The sequence below is a fragment of the Meriones unguiculatus genome, chromosome 12 (assembly GCF_030254825.1).
Source record: "Meriones unguiculatus strain TT.TT164.6M chromosome 12, Bangor_MerUng_6.1, whole genome shotgun sequence".
Classification (NCBI taxonomy): domain Eukaryota; kingdom Metazoa; phylum Chordata; class Mammalia; order Rodentia; family Muridae; genus Meriones; species Meriones unguiculatus.
In genome coordinates this window covers 87648538-87665976 of record NC_083360.1, presented here as the reverse complement: position 1 = coordinate 87665976, position 17439 = coordinate 87648538, and the positions used below count along the sequence as shown (strand labels likewise).

The 17439-nt window shown below is 36.2% G+C and overlaps 1 protein-coding gene across 1 annotated transcript in view; it reads right to left on the bottom strand.

The window, feature by feature from the left end:
• The window catches only part of Faf1 (Fas associated factor 1), a 294629-nt gene that overhangs the window by 205439 nt on the left and 71751 nt on the right, over positions 1–17439 (bottom strand). The window contains exon 6 of the mRNA XM_060366116.1: positions 12671–12762. Within this exon, the coding sequence (XP_060222099.1) occupies positions 12671–12762 (92 nt within the window). The remainder of the gene's footprint in view (positions 1–12670; positions 12763–17439) is intronic.

The window sequence follows — 17439 nt, the reverse complement described above, 5'->3', positions numbered from 1 at the left end:
CACAATGACTCATATTCATCTTCATCTTTCCCACAACAAGGTTGCCTTCTGAAAAACTATCACTCTGACTAAAGTAGTACATATTGGTTGGTTGGCTGGCTGGCTGGCTAGCAGGCTGGCTGGCTGGTTTTTAAGACAACTTTAGATAGGACAATGCCTTGCAAAGGAGTTCAATCTAAATAAAAATCTACAGTTCTCAGAAACACTGGGGCTGATAGGGATACAAACACATCACTGCCAGTAGAATGGAAATCAAAGCTCCATGAGAACTGAGAGAGTTGCTTAAATCTGCTCTTGGTCAGGGGTAAGAGTCCATGAAGAGAAAAAACAATCTATACATACACATACACACACACACACACACACACACACACACACACACGTTGATATCTGAAGGATAAACAGAATCTTAGAATCGAACACTAAAAACATACATTTGGGAGGAGGGGGAGCAAGGGAGGGAGGATACAGTTTGTTGTATACTAATCTATAGTCAAAATATAATTCTAGTTGCTAGAGAAATAGTGAGAAATAACAGAAAAACATGGTCCTTGCTTTCATGAAACTTAACATTTCTAATAAATGAGACAAAGATGAAGTAAATAAATAAGTAATTTTGGAGAGTGCTAGTACTATGAAGAAAGTAAAACAGACTATAAGATACAAGATAGCAAAGAAGTAGGAGAATCCCAGTAAAAAGAACAGTTGAGAAGGCATCTCCAAGAAAAAAAGACTTTTAAACTGAGGTTAGCATAAATCAAAAGCGATCAGCATAGTCACTGCATAGGAAGGCTACTGGGAGGTTTAAAGAGGAAAATGGTAAGAGCTAACTTCCACTTCCAACTACGTAAGATTTATCTGAGTGCTCTAACTATGGGGAGAAAAGACTAGGCATGGGGAAGATAGGCGAATAGATTAATTCACAAAAGAAGTGAGGAAAAGAAGGAGAAATGGTAAGAATATTAAATATAGAATACGGTTAGAGGCAGAAGATGGACAATTAGCTGACGGAGGGCAAGAGAAAAATACAGCCTGAAGATTTCCAGTCTGAGCAAACAGAAAGATGGAATTTTATTTAACAAAAAAAGTTCGGTAGAAAATTTGAGAGTGAAGTTTTAGATTTGTTAAGTTGGAGTGCATACTAGAAAGACAAAAAGAAGTTTCAATAGTACATACAGTATAGGTAAATGTAAGCATTAAAGGCCTTGAAGGAAAAGGTAGGCTCAGGACTTTGAACAAGATCCTTCCTCCCCTGGGCTCAAAGCAGAGACAAGGGAGGAGACATTTCAACTGCTGAAGCCCTTCCTTACACTGAAACCAGACATAGCCTCCCAACAATGTTTCAGGCAGAGACAAAGGCCCAGGAATCCACCAGAGTGTGACCATTCCAAGCAAGCTACACACACAGCAGGATCCAGAAAAATCTCAAATTTGGAATTTCCCTTCATCTACTCCTCAGACAAGGTATTAAAGTTTGATCTGAGCTGTGAACACAGAGACGCCTGTGTTGAAGGCTTGGTGTCATTTTGGGGTGGTAGAAATTTTGGGAGGCAGGGCTATTTCCAGGAAGCAAGTCGTGTCATACAGGAGGTCTGTCCTTAAAGGGCACGTTGAGATCCTGCTTCTCTTCCTTTTCCTCTCTCTCTATCCCTCCCACCATATTGTCTTGCCAGATACCCCACAGTGACATGCATGAACTGACACTTCTGAAACTATCAGTTAGACAAAACTTTTTTCCTCATTAGGAAAAGAAAGGGGCCTATAACGGAAGACTACAAAACTAAGGTAAAGAGCTCAGAATTTCAAAACCTTTACTATTTTATATTTAGAAATGAATTTATAAAATGTGTATATTTTTGTGGTTGCCTTTATGCAATTTCTTAGATTTGTTTCTTGATTTTGATAGGCGACATGGGTAATAATTTGCCGACAAGTCTGACAAGGCCAGCAACAACTGCCATACTATTTAGAAGAAACCATTTTTGTCACTTCTATAATTCCTGGGTAGCTGTGGAGATAGTGCATACAGAGAGAGAGAGATGCGGGCGTTAAACTGCTAGAAATGAGGAAGGCAGATCTGCACTTCGCTTCTACCAAGGTCAGCTCTTTGGCCATGGCAAGTCAATCACTCTTTCAGCAGTATTTGATGAGTGCCTAAAATACAGAAAGCCCCATCTGAGACATGACTACTCTGTAAATAGTTTCTTCTTCTGGAAAAAAGAAAAAAGGTAAATTCTTCCTTTATAAGACTATGAATATTAAACTTTAAAGAGCCAAGAGCAATTTTATATTGCATAAGTTATAAGGTGGCATATTATAACATTGACAACAGAACACATGAGAAGTGCTCAGACTTTAAAATTTCAGTGACAGTGCAACACCAACAAAAAGATCCACAGTGTCTTTGTGGCAATTACTTTTCATGATTTTTGAGTTTATACCAGGGGGGAAAAAAGAAACAAACAAACAAAAAAACAAAACAAAACAAAAAAATGTTTTTTGATGGAGTTAGGATATGGCCCAGTAAATTAACTGCTTTTTCCATAATGAAGACCTGAGTTTATACCCCAAGCATGAAAAGATGGCCCATAAGCCGAAACTTCAGAAATGGAGGTGGAGTGAGGTATACACTGGAATATTCCAGGGCTTACTTGAGCAGCCAGCCTAAACCAAACAGTAAGCTCCAGTTTCATAGTGAGAGACTATCTCAAGTAGTAGTAAATAATAATAATAATAGTAGTAGTAGTAGCAGCAGCAGCAGCAGCAGCAGCAAAGAAAGACCACCCTCTGGCCTCCATGTAGAAATGAGAACACCTACACACCACACATACACATACTCTGCTTTCTGATCATGGAACATACTTCTATACTGGACCTAACATTAGCCAGAATCATACTTGGTTGTTTTGTTTTTTTGTTTTTGTTTTTCTTTTTGGTGGGCGGGGGAGGCATTTCATGAAAGTCTTATTTCAAGTTGATCTACAATATGTCGTGATCCTAGGGAAAATGATTTATCTCCTCATGGAAACATCCTGTCTCATACTCTAGCCTGGTTCATTTGCTTCATCATCAACAATTAACAGTTGTATATACATATACAACTACAACATATGAAGTATTAAGAACTTCATGTCAACTACATGAAATTATTATAATCACTTACATTTCACAAAAGAAACTGACACTACTTTTCTTGCTCAATGTCACATACACAAAAATGTGGCATTTTTTTCTGAGGCCTAACTACAGAGATTGCAATCATGACTTGTCTTTTGGGCATGAAGGAAGGGAGCCCAGTTAAGATCAAATTTCTGCCTTTACTGAGTCTGCTGAGAAATAGGCAGACCAACATATTTTCATGTGTGGTAGCATGTGATACAAATTCTAACACTGATTTTTCTATAGCATTAACTACAGAAACACTTTAAAAATACTTCAATTAGACCATAGATGTTTTCCACAGAAACTAATATGAACAAAATGTTTTGTTTTCATAAGAGTTCTTTTGTTTTCCTTAAGACAAGGTAGGAAGGTGGTAAAGAATGTGTTGTTTGGTTTCATTAGTCTGAAACTGTTTACCTGAGCAAAATGGTACTAACTGAAATCCTACATACTAAGTGGAACCTAGGTCAGTGTATCTAGGTGCAGTTTTCTCCCTCCTGGTCCTGTAAGAGGCAGGTGAGTCAGCCACAGTTAGAGACATGCATGCTCTAGCACTCACCTAAGATGCAGAGTCATCAATTCTACGTCAATTATGGACCTTTCAACTCAAAGGAAGATTGTCAAATAAAATTAACAAGTAGAAAATAATGTGATGCTTTTAAGTAGCATATTTTCTCTTAATTTAAAAAAAAAAAAGGTAAAGGAAATAGGTAAAATTTATGTTTATTTAAAAAGTATTTTGTTATGGTGTCAGAAGTCACTGTGCAAGAAATCCCAAGAGGCCCCAACCCAACACAAAGAACTACAGGCAACTAAGAAAAGCTGGGAGCAGAAGAGAACACAGTAATTGTTATCCAATACCAAATGGTCAACCCTGAAAACATATATAAATACGAGCAGCATTATACACACTGAGGAATACTTATGTATATAAACACACATACAGAGAAAAAGAGAGAGACTGAACAAGAATTTTATTCAGGAATAATTTTGTACACACTCATACATGCATGTAACAATAATAAAGAGGAGGTCATGAATTTAAAAGAATGCAAAGAGCAGTATAAAGTTTGGAGGGAGGGAAGGTATGGGGGAACTAAGATTGAGATTATATTATAATCTCAAAAGATAAAAGAAATAACTTTAAAATGTAATTAATTTATGGGGGAATGTGTGTACCTCAGTACACGTATGGAGGTTGCAGGACAATCTGAAGAACTAGCGCTCTCCTTCCACCATGTGGGTCCAGTGATCATATTCTGGTCCCCAGGCTTGAAAACAAGTGCTCTACCTACTAAGCTATCTCACCAGCCTTCAAACATGCAAACCTTTTAAAAGCAGCACAAATGTGAGAAATGGTTTTACATGAATATAACACAAATATTCTTTATTGTATTTCTTTCAATCAGGATATTTGTACTTATCAACAAAGACATGTTTCACTTTCTATAAACAAGCATTACTAAAACTATTAGTCTTTGTTTTAGCTAACAAACTAAAACTAATTTTTTAAATGTAATGTAAATAATCAAAATTTGTCTGAGGTAGTAACTGCAACAAATTAAAATTAAGTAAATGAGATCTAATCATATTAGATGGCTAACAGGCAAAGTAATAAGCATTTTACATATTTGTCATATAAATAATTATGTATATGTAATGTTCATAATCATGTTACTGCATTCATCAGGCTTTCTTTGAAAGGCAGCATTATTACAATGTCCGGGTTTGCTCCAAACTTGCCTAGACTCAAGTGACGCCTCTGTCTCAGCCTTTTCTTTTTTCCTTCTGAGACAGGGCTTTTCTGTGTAGCCTTGGTTGTCCTGGACTCACTTTGTAGACCAGGCTGGCTTCAAACATCCAGAGATCCACCTGCCTCTGCCTCCGCAAGTGCTGGGAATACTGGTGTGTGCTACAGCGCCCAGCTGTCTCAGCCCAATAATTGAGGTAGAAGCAACGAGTAACCATACCCAATTACTTTCTTAATTTTAAAACTAAGAGGAAGAGAGTATCCAAGAGGGAACAAGGACAGGTAACCAATTCCCCCCAAAAGACTCTGTACTATAACTAAGCATTAGTATCTAATCTGGTGATTCAAGTATAGAGATAACTTCAGCAAAGTGTCTTTGCTCTTCTTAGTCCACAACTCTTGCTTCTTCTCTCGGTACCAGATTATTCCTGGAACAAGCTCATTCCAATCTAACTACACTTCCAAGACCAGAAGGCTATTTGTAAAAGGCCTGCACTCTAGGAAATGCTCATACTGCGTTAACTCAGTGGCTTCATCTAAACCTTCTCACTATCTTCTTCGCTTGTTTTCAAGAAGAAACTGTGTAAATATAAATTTTAGTACACAGACCCCTATAATCTACTGAAATTCTACTATAGGCATTTTTATATACAGAATGACATATATTACTGCTGATTAGTGATGAAATAAAAAGTTTAAAAAATAGGATAACCATCTTGATATATATATATATATATTTTACATTCAGAGAGCATATCAGCAAGTCAGGAGATCAAAGACACTTAGAAATAGTGGATTTTTTTCAAGGTTAACTTAAGGATGCATTTTTAATATAGAAACAGCATCTGATGGTCAGCGAGATGGGTCAGTAGGTAAAGGCACTTGGTGCCAACTGACAATTCTGAATTTGATCCCCACTGTCCACATCATGAAAGACAAGAACCACCATAGACAAGTACTCCTTTGGCCACACATGGGAGCACCATGGTGCGCACACGCATGGGCACACACACACACACACCTGCACGTGCTGTGTGTTACCATCACAGGGTGTGCTACAGTGCACACGTATGAATACGCACACAAATATACAGATACTCTTGCCAATGGTCCTCTGACAGCCACATGCATAATCGATGATGCACATGTGCACACACATGCATACATACACACATGCACATGCATGCAAACATAAACCATTATATTATTATTATTATATAAAAAAGTTTTTCTCCTCTCAAAAAGAAACACTATCTGATCACAAGAAAGCTACAGAAGTTCATAACTGCTAAACAATAAAAAAAAAAAATTAAAAAAAAAAGACTTCTTCCTTCCAAATAAGTCACAGCGTCATGTTGCTATCAGGGGCACTGTGTCCTCAATCAAGAACAGTAACAGTAATCAAAGGATCCTCTTAGTGACTCCTTCAGCCCAGAATCCCCTCTGCAAGTCTAAAGTATGCAAAAGATTCAGTTATCCTAAATCATAGCCAGTCTGCCTATCAAGTATGAAAAGATCTCAGTAAGAAAACACTCACTGTTTCAAGTATAAATCCACCCAAAGTAAAAAAGAGAAATTTACTCTTAAACATCAGGGCTGTTAGAATTAAATGTTCATGTTCTCCCCAAAATTTATGTTGAAACTAGTATGATATACAGTATCTGAAGGTGGTGCTTTGTGAAGTAATTAGTCTCAGAGTGCTATGACTGGATTAGCATTCTCACAAGAGAACTAAAGAGAAGTGACCATTTTCTATGCTAAGATATGAAGACGTTGCAAGAAGCTAGTCAAGCCAGGATGAAGGCCCTTACTAGGAAGTGAATCTGCTAGCACCTTAACCTTGGACTTCCTCAAACCTCTGTGAATATAAAACATAAATGCCTATTTAAGCCAACAACACAACTGACTATGTACACTCTTTTACAGTTTCTGCATCAAAAAGAAGTCTGTCATTTGGTTTAATTTAGGCTTTTGAAATGGTTATTAGATAATTAAGAAATGGAATATAATTTAACCATATTATCAGTGCTTAAGTAATCCAGCAGCTGCCATTCTTCCAATTAAATGTGCCCAGACAAAATACAACATACTCTTGATCATCCTAAGGGAAAGAAGTTTGTTTTAATTGTTACTTAAAATACTTTATGTCTAATGACATCTATATGGTCAGTAGTTAAACTACACTCCTTGGGTTAGTTATGTATGTAAGGAGGAAAAGTATCAACACCAATACAGACACTGAAAGTCTCGTTTCATTTCTGCTATGTGTACAAGTTATTTCTTTTCGTGAGCTGGATACTTAAAAAAATGTAAATACATCCATATAAAATAGGATCATTACATCCATTTACATCAGATTATTTTCTTAACATGGTGTAATAACTGAAACCAGAATAGTAACCTATTAAATTTCCATAAATTTCTATGTTTATCATTTTAGAAAAACATAATTTTGTATCTTTCTAAATATTAAAATTTTCTTTTGCCTGTTTTCGCTATTTTGTGATCTACAATTATCTTTTTATACTTTGAGATACATCAGATTTTGAATTAGAAGCAAAACACATGGTGATTTAAATTTCCATTCTAAAAGTCACATGAGCTCTTGTCAACAAAAGACCAAATTTACTATAATTATGGATTATTTACACTAATACAAAATAAGAAATCAATATGTAAATGTAATGTTTGTTGTAGCTAATGCAGCCAGCAATGACAGATTAGGTTCAAATAGCAATCAGTTTGAAAATCTGGCACATATGTAAATGAGCTAAGGCCTTGATGTTTACATATGATTGTATTTCATTGAGGATTTAAAAATTGTCTTGGGAACAGCATAAAAATAAAATGTTAATCTTTCCACTATAAATATGACTTGAGCTATTATCATAACCAAAACTAGGTTTTGCTTCTGTCCAGCTAAACTAACATGATACTAATAATTCTGAGCCGAAGATTACATCATTCTTAATTAACACTCTGCTACAGTTGTTAACATCCTCCAAGACACCATGTTATCATCACCACAAGTTCTGTAACAATCTTAAAACCATGTTTAACAAAGGTTGGTCTCTTAGTCTGCAGCTACTTTTAATTGCTTTCTTTGCTGGCAATTAAATACATCTAGATAAACAAACATTTCATTTTACATAATAACATTTTTAAAGATAATTTCAAATTCCAGATGGCCTTGTGCCAATAATTACAGTTTATCAATACAATGATTTATTGGATTCAACAAAACGTCTCAACCAAAGTCTATAAGATTAATCAAAAACACGGTAATTAGTGGCAATACTGATGTATTGTGATCTTCAGCAAGTAGAAAATAGTAAAACTATAGGAATGCAATTCCAGTCATTGAGGTAAAATATAAAGAAAAGGGCATATTTGCAATGTATTGATTTTCTTGCTTCATGAATTAGTGAGCAACTTTCTGGCTGTCCATTAAGTAGGTTCCCATCATAAAGAATACCTGCAGCTCTTTTTCAAAGTGTGATGCTAACAAGCAAATCTCAGTGGTCACCAACTTATCAATAGGCAGTAAACTGTATAAATGGATTTGGTACATCACTCCAATTAGATGTGCTGTGACTACCATTGATGCTTTAATTGGGGACAGATTACTTTTTCATCCAGAATGTCATCTTCTTAAAATGAGCCACTTTCAAAAGAACTCCTTATTAAACATTTACCAATCTAATACTTTAAAATCCTGCTTTAAAAATTCTAAAAATAATGTTAATTAGAATGAAAGTTAAGTTGACTAGGAATCACAATGATGTACTTAAAATACTGTATTTGTCAATTTATTACTGAGAAATGACAAGATATTTTATGAATCATATCAAATTGTTCTGACTGTTCTGATTTTGGGTTCTTTAAATATTTGGGGAAATAAATATTTGTGAGAGCAAAAGTCTAGGAATGTGGTCAAGTATGAACATGATTCTTTGAAACTGGCATTTTCATTTATTTTCTTAATGTGTGTTTGACTGGGTTGCTCAAATCTTCTACAGCTTACAAATTAAGTAGGTAAAATTGATATATAATTATGATTGGTCTGTTTTTATTTGTAATTATGTCAAATTTTGCTGACTTGAACATACAAGTCCACAATTGTTGTATTTTTCTTGGAAAATTGTTCCTTGGTGCTGTTTGCCTTAACATGAAGCTCAAGCAGCATTAATATTATACTACATCTTTTATTAATATTAGCCTACTGTACTTAAGACATTATTTCCTCTTCCTCTATTTTCCCTGCTACTACCTGAAAGAAAAGTTTGAGGATCCAAATTGAGAATTTCTGTCTTGGTTTGTTGTTGCTGTTTTGCTGTTATCAAGTCTCACTCAGTCACCCTAGCTGACCTCAATAAGCTACTGTTGCTTCAAATGCTGCTTCTAAGACCTTGGACTATGGAGACAGCAGGCATATATTACCGCACAAAGCTGAGGGCCTCTGCTATTAATTAGGAGGTTTGATAGTATCTTGTTTATAGATATTGTTAAGATATTTGATTTATTTAGCCCTGACATGTTGCTTTCTTTTACTGTTGTCTTCCTATACTTCTTTTTAAATTCCTATCTATTGATATATCAACTAAGTTTTGTTTTGTTTTGTTTTGTTTTTCTCGATGAATTCAGGTAACTTTCTCTAGTGTTTACCACTCTCAGTTGTGATATTGATACCTAGGCTTATGTTTTTAAGTGTGGACTAAAGAGAATCAGAGTGTCTTCAAAGAAACTAAACATGTCCCATCTCTGTCCTCACCTTACCTTTCACTCAACTTCCTCAGTGATTTACTCTAAGGATTTAAGAAAAATACTGTGTGCAAAGGGCTTGGCAAAAAGCCAGCCTTCGCGAATGGCAATTATTATGTCACCATCACTTATCAACTATTTTACATTTTCTTAACATCCTTATTCTCCTCTGAGTAATACATATTTTCTATTTTAGCATTTTTCATAATTTGGACTTATCATTGCTATTAAAACTATTAAGATCCAGAACTCAGAAATACTCTCCATTTGTTATCAACTGTCTACCTTTCTTTCCCACTGCCTCTAACTGCTGGCTAACTTGATTTCAATACTTAATCCTGGACTCCAATCCTGTCTCCCTACTCAGAAGTGACCCTTGGAATCACCCTTAGAATTCAGACATTGAAGCCCTAACCTCCAATTTGATGGTATCTGAAACAGTCTTACAGAGCTAATTCAGGTCATAAGGTAGCCTTAATCTAATGGGACTGGTGTTCTAATTAAGAAGAAAGGGGAAAAAAAAAAAAAACTAGTTTGCTCACTTTTTCTTTCCTTGCCAAGCAAGAATACTATAAGAAGTTGGCAACCTACAAGTTAGGAAAATGTCTTCATCACAAACTGACCTAGTCTGAATTTCTGTCTTGGACTACAAATCTGGAGAACTAAAATTGTGTTGGTAAGCCCCCAGTTTACAATATCCTGCCACAGATACTCTGGCACACTAGCATTCCATACCCCTTCTGGGAACCAGGCTCTGCTTTGTTTTATTTGCTCAAATTGTTCTTATTGTTCTCCTCCTATTTCAAGTAATTCTTGACTTTTAGGCTCACTTCCGTTTACAATCAAGTTTTCTGTGAATGTAACTTGTTTTCATTTCTCACTTATACTTTAAAATATACTAAAATACAATTCTCAGTTCTACTACTCTACCAAAATTTACCTTAACAAAAATCAATTAAATTCTCAACTAAGTGACCTTTTGAACAATCATGTCAGTTCCCGCCTCAGCACTTGACACTTTTCACTTGAGACTATGCCTATGTGGAAAGGTACAGTGTTTCTGGGAAAGTGAGGAGTCGGTTTAAACATCAAATTCTGAATTACAGACAACAGATAAATGAAAGCCTCCAGAAATGCAAGTTTGTAAATAGAAATTTCTAGTTATCCAAACATCTTTTAAAAAATCTTAAGGCTGAAAACAGAATCCAGGAGAAGGTACAATATGAGAGACCGCTGAGGAAAAAAACTCTCAAGGAGATCAACATTTAGAGCAAATGAGGGAAAAAAGGAAACACTACCAAGGAGACTAAATGAAACAGTCTGAGTATTAGGATTGGGACAAGCAATGAGAGATAATTAATGAATAGGTAAAAACTCACTGAGAACAGAGCTTGTCTTTTATCTATTGGTTAATAAAGAACATTGGTGAACTGAATCATCCCTATAATATGAAATGTGAAAATAACATTTTCCCCTTTTCTTATTTTGTCATGAACCATGATTTCATTTGCAGTTGTGCCACAGGGAAAATGCTTCACTCTTTCACTTCCTTACTGAATTCTGTCCTTAAAGCCTTTGTGACAGTCTTTCAACAGTCATAAATATTATGACTAAAGACTTCACTCGTGCATTCTCAGCTGGAAATTGTTTCTTAAAAATCAAACTTCACATTAAAATAACTCTGAAATCAATTACAAATGTTCAAATTATAATTTATGTTGTTGTAATTTTTTGGTACCAGAAAAAAATTGTCAGTACAAAGACTCAATTACCAGGCACCCCCTAGTGGCAGTGAAATCAAGATAGGAAGATAAGACATGAAGGTAGAATCTTCTTAAAGGTTCTGACCAAACCTTAAAGAAATCGCTTTGTCAGTACAATTTAAAAGCGTGTATTTATATGTTTTAGCAAATAACTTACAATACACTGTCACTGAAAGAAAATTTCTAAGTTTTTAATCAAATGAATAAGCATGTATAAAAAGGAGCTCTTTCTGAGTTCCCAATCAAACACGCACTGACACAACTCTCTCAGCGCCGTGAGTCTCTACACACAGCCCCCCACACCGCACCACTTCTCTTTCTTTAACTTCCCTAGTTGTTCCTGCCCATGAGCCGGCATAGATGAAACTTGGTAAAAATCAACAAGGCAACTAAAACCACTCTTCATTCTGCTCTTCAGCACTAGGATAGGCCCTGCAGGCCTAGGAAACCACTAATTAGTAATCACAGGTCGGCTACATGCCAATAAAGATGACCATTTCCATGAGCCCAGCATAACATTTTAGTAACAACAAAATCAGCAGTTAAACACAAACACCATGAAACTCTGAAGTCAGCTCAAAACTAGTTTTGAAATAATAGGGACTCAGGGGAAAACCACTATTTTGTTACTAGTACCCTCAGTATGGCAGACCAAGTGCTTCACTTGATGCCACTGAATTAGCTTGCCACTGGGTACTGCATCATTACACACATATACTGAGTTCCACAGCTAAAAGTAACAAGTCTCTCTAGCCAAAGAAAAAACTCTGAGAGAACCTAAGTAGGTGTCATTTTCTAGTTTTATTCTGTTGAACTCATTCTATTTTCCTCAAAGTTGTATCTTCTTTGGCAATGAGAGACTGGGGTTGCATTTATTCTTTCTCCCTCTAATCCTTCACCTTCAATCAAAGAACAGTGTTTCTGGCTCCCCACCCCTTAAGTGCTGGCAAGAAACTCAGAATTCTGAATACAGTAGAAAACACTGAGCGATAGCTCTTTTCTGTTTCGATTATTTTTAATACACAGGCATTTTTCCACAGATTTTCTTTAAAAGAAGCTTCTACCACAAATCAAATGAATAACCTAATCCAAATAGTATAAAAACTGATACATTTAACAGTTGCTGGCAAGTTAAAGTTTATATAAAATTTTCACTTGTTATAGTTGTACACTGCTTCTAGAAATTGTCCATCAAATTTTTTCTTTCTTATTTCAGGAAAAGAAAATACCTTACCCAGAATGACCAGATGCTGAAGGTGGTGGCAAGTCTGGTGTAAGGACATAAAGACTGTTGTTTTTTGGCAAGTGTAATGACTTTAAGACCGTCTGGAATAAAATAAAGGAGAGAAGACAAAAATAAATGATGACTTTGTACGTTATTAATTTTTATAATTCTTGAATGCTTTGCAACTTTTAGTCTGGTCTTTGATCTTTTGGTAATTTCCTAAATATAACAGAAGAGCAGCTAAATCCAAACCATATTGTTTCTGCTATTTTCACTTTAAATTAATATAAATCTAAGCATTACAGCACAATAAAAATTTTTGCTCATAAAAGTATACAGATAAGAGCACAATTAAGAGTCATTAATTTCTACACTGAAGTATATTCATTTTATAGCAAAAAAAGAAAATTAGGCTTTCAGAAAATTTTTAGACCTAGTAAAAACTCATAGAAAGCACCTCAAAGCAGGGGTTCTTAATGCTGAGGCACTGCATCCTGGGAGGCTGTGCAACTTGGATATGGACTCTCATAAGAGAGAGCTCAGTCCTCTATCCTTACTCTAGACATCTTTTGTTGTTAAATCTCACCATTGAGCAGAACTCATATACACTTATGTATTCACTGTCACAGAACTCATACACTTTAGACGCCCAGTCTGATGGTAAGCACTTGCTAACATGCTTTCTGACAGCTATACACATCAGGAAATTCACTTCCGCATCATGCACTCAGGGCATGCATATTTTTCACAGAACTTTACTGTATTACTCCCCTCTACCAGGACCACCCTAATCACAAAAGTGGCTAGAATAACCTAGGCATCCTGATTGTGGGGGACAATAGGGAAGGGACTTATGTTTCAGTAGAAATATGATAGTTTTGTTGCTAGTTGTTGTTTTATTGTGTTTTGTTTTGTTTTTTAACCAAAGATAAGAATGGGGATGAAGACTAGGAGTTAGGGGAGCTTCGCAATTTTAAATTGAATAATCACTTTGCTCACTGAGCAAAGATTTGAAGGTGGCAGGGCAACAAACAAAAATATACAGAGAAAGAGCACGTCAGATGAAAAGAGATGAAAATTTATTATTAAACAAATAAATATAATATTTAACTTTAAAAAGATGGCAGAAATAATAGATTGAAGGCATGAGTTGGAGGACTGTTGGAGCTAGACTATTAAAAGAAATGAATTAAACGGTAAAAACTGTTCAGCAGGAAAAAAAAAAGCAAAAGGAACTTGAAATTAAGATGAAAGTTTTCTGCCATTGTTAATACAATGTTAATAAAAGCATGGAGAGATGGGTGAAGCAAACTGCAGTGAAAGATTTTAGTAGGGAAAAGGTCCATGTAACTCAGTGGCCAACGTAAGAATCATTCACAAAAACCTGAAATTGATAAGATGGCTGGAAACTGCTGAGCAGGGCCTAGCGCGCCTGCTGTCCTGCAAAGAACCGGAGTTTGGTTCCCAGTACCTTGGCCAAGCAGCTCACAACCACCTGGAACTCCAGCTCCTGGGATCCAACACCCTCTTCTTGCCTCTGGAGGCATCTATACCCACAAGTACATAGACATAAGGAAAAAATAAAAAATATTTTTTAAAAAAATTGTGTAACTCTTGCTAAAATGTAAAATTTTATTAATAAGAATTAAGAAAATAAGGAAGGTAACTTCAATAAGTTATTAAAAGGAGATATAATCTTTTGACATAAATTCGGAGCTAAAGAAACTCTGATAGGAAAAACAGATAATGATTTAGAGCTAAAAATGAAGGCATATATTTTGATATTTATTCCAATTGTATGAAGACTGCCAAAATAAAACCAACACTAAGAAGACTACAAAGGAAGCAACTTCTTGAGGAAGATAGCCTTCACTCAGAAAAAGACAGTAAAGAAAATATACATGAAAGAGTTTACTAAAAAAAATTTTGCTAATGATGGATTAGTTCCACGGCACACAGCAAAAAGGCTTGTGGCACTGTAGAAGAAGGAAAAACAAGACAGGTGTAGGATGTGACATGAAGATTCCAGAGAGGAGTATTTGGGAATCCAGAGTATTTGATTTGGGAATCTCGGGCTCCTTACAGTGATTGGCTTAAAGAGGTACGGGTAGCAAAGTTAACCCTGGCAGAGTCAAACAAATAATAATGGCAGGGCTGTAAGTGTTAAAGAAGCAAAGAGTGCTTAAGGAATCCTTAAGTAAGGATTCCTTAATTCTGCAGATGGGGGGAAAAAAGACACCTGGAGAAAGGTGATCTTACCCAAGCAGGCCACAGGAAGAACTTTTAACTGCTCCATGAGAGGGCCCATCTTACTAAGTGCAGTCTTAAACAAAAATAAATACCCTAATTATTGACATTAGAATAACACTTCTGCTATATTCCACTTCTCTGCTCCTTCCTCTTTAGGTTGTCTATTGCCCATTCAATTAACTTCACAATCTAGTCATGGTTCATGGTGCATGGTTTGAAAAGCAAACACCACAATATATAATCACTTACACAAGATTACAATCTACCAGGACACACCAAAGGCTGAGATTTTATGTCAAATATTAACACCTTTTTGAAACTGATATGTTCTCTCAATAATATTAGCATGCAAATAGTGCATACATATACACACAGGACTTTATCTTTACCATTTACCTCTTCCTGCTTCATGAACTGCAGAGAAATACTCTCAGCACTGTCATACAATGACCTCCACTAAACCTTGCCCACCAAGGCATAAGTAAATATTTAAGATTTATTTATTTTATTATGTACACAATGTTCTGCCTCCATGTACATCTGATCACCAGAAGAGGGAACCAGATCTCATTACAGATGGTTGTGAGCCACCTTGTGGTTGTTGGGAATTGAACTCAGGACCTCTGGAAGAGCAGCCAGTGCTCTTAACCTCTGAGCCATCTCTCCAGCCCCAAAATGGACCCTTTCTTTAGGCCAATTATTCATCCATGAACCTTTATTGATACTGATATACCAAGAATTCTATATACACTGGTGATGGAAGTGGGTATAGCTCGTCTTCTTATAATATCATGGTGGAGAATCACAGGATCAGAGCCAAATGAGAAGTGTTTGTTGTGTATGTAGAAAAAAAGCTAAACTCAAAAGATAGAAAGGAGCCATTTATATAAAGATTTGTAGGCAGTAATGATTGCAGAGAATTGACCAGTATCTTTCAGGGATTGTGTAAAACGCTTGGTCCTAGTGATAAGATTTTTAAATGAACATGGCATCAGTGAGGGTAAGAAAAGTTCAACAGTTACTGTAAAGCTGAGAAAAGGTTAAAACCTGTATTTCAACAAACGGGCAAAATACTTCAATTAATGTTTTTAAAAGCTCACTCAGGCTGCTGAGCAGGGAATGATAGAAGTAGCCATAAAAAGAAGCTAAGAAAACACTGGTAACATTACATTAGTACAGGCACAGATACTAACAGTCTGGATTAGGCGGTTGCAATAAAATACTGAAAAGCAGCCTTGGTTAAGAAATATTTTAGGAATATAATAAATAGGACTTAACCAAAGTATTCTTTCTGGTATTTTGTGAGGTGTTGTGAGATAAAGGAAAAGACCCATGGCAATAGTTTTTGCTTTACTAGTGGTTACACAAGGCTGCCATTTATTGAGGAGAACTGGGGAAAAGCAACCCAGGAGAGAATGAAGAGTTCTCTATAAAGAATGTCTGTCTGAGATGCCAGGAAAGTATGCAAGAATGTAGCTGGCTATAGTGACTGCACACCCAGAAGCGCAGCACCTGAGTAGCAGAAACCTACATTATGTGGTAAACCGCCACATTTGGTTTGAACACATCTGAGAGCCTGGCTTGAGAAGCAGGGCTATCCCCCACCATTTCAAACGCAAGTAGAAATGTCTCCAAATCTTTTCCCAGGTCTGGGAATAGCCTGCCCCCCACCAACACACCCCCAACACTGTGTTAGGGAGAGAAAATAACACAAAAGAAGCCAAGAGTAAAAACATTTTGCCCTTGAAAACAGCTAGAAGGTAAGACACTTCCAACAGACGTTACTATTACTTATCCGGGGCATAAAAATGCCTGCAGTGAAGAAGGAGAGCACAAAGTTCGGCTACGGAGAGCTCAGCCATGGAGAAAGAGCTCAACGATGAGCTAGCTCCAAACAACTGGTCAACTTCCCCGGTCAGTTTTTGCTGGATGTTGCAAGCAATCACTGTGATGATGTTATCTCTGCCAGTTGCTCTTTGTCCTTTTACTCGGAAGGGACACTGCGCATGGGGAATGTCAGCTGGCTGACTTAAGGGGATCCCCAGATTAATTTCCCTTGCATGCTCTGAGTTCCCAATCTGATGTCTTCTTGTCTACCTACCTATCGTTTGTTACTTGTTCTTTTACTTTGGCTTGCTATAAACTCGAATACTCATACAAAACTGAAAATATGGCTATTGTAGATCATTCTCCAGACTGTACAGAACAGAAGTGAAGACAGAAAGATAAAAAGTTCAAAGACAGCTTTAAGCACTTAATGAGTTTGAGAGCGGACTAGGCTATCTTGTCTCAGATAGCCAAGAAAAAGGGAGAGCAAAGGAAAAGGGAGAAAGAGAAAAGGAAAGAAAAAAGAATAAAAATTCAAGAGTTAATTGTCAAGTTAAACATGTGAAATAATTGAGGTATGGTATCGAAATATAACTTTGGAAGCAATCAAAATAATGACATATAAATAATAGAAACTGCACCTGAGATGGTATATAAATAAGTAACTGGAAGTGCTGCATGCGGCCAAAAGCCTGCAAATA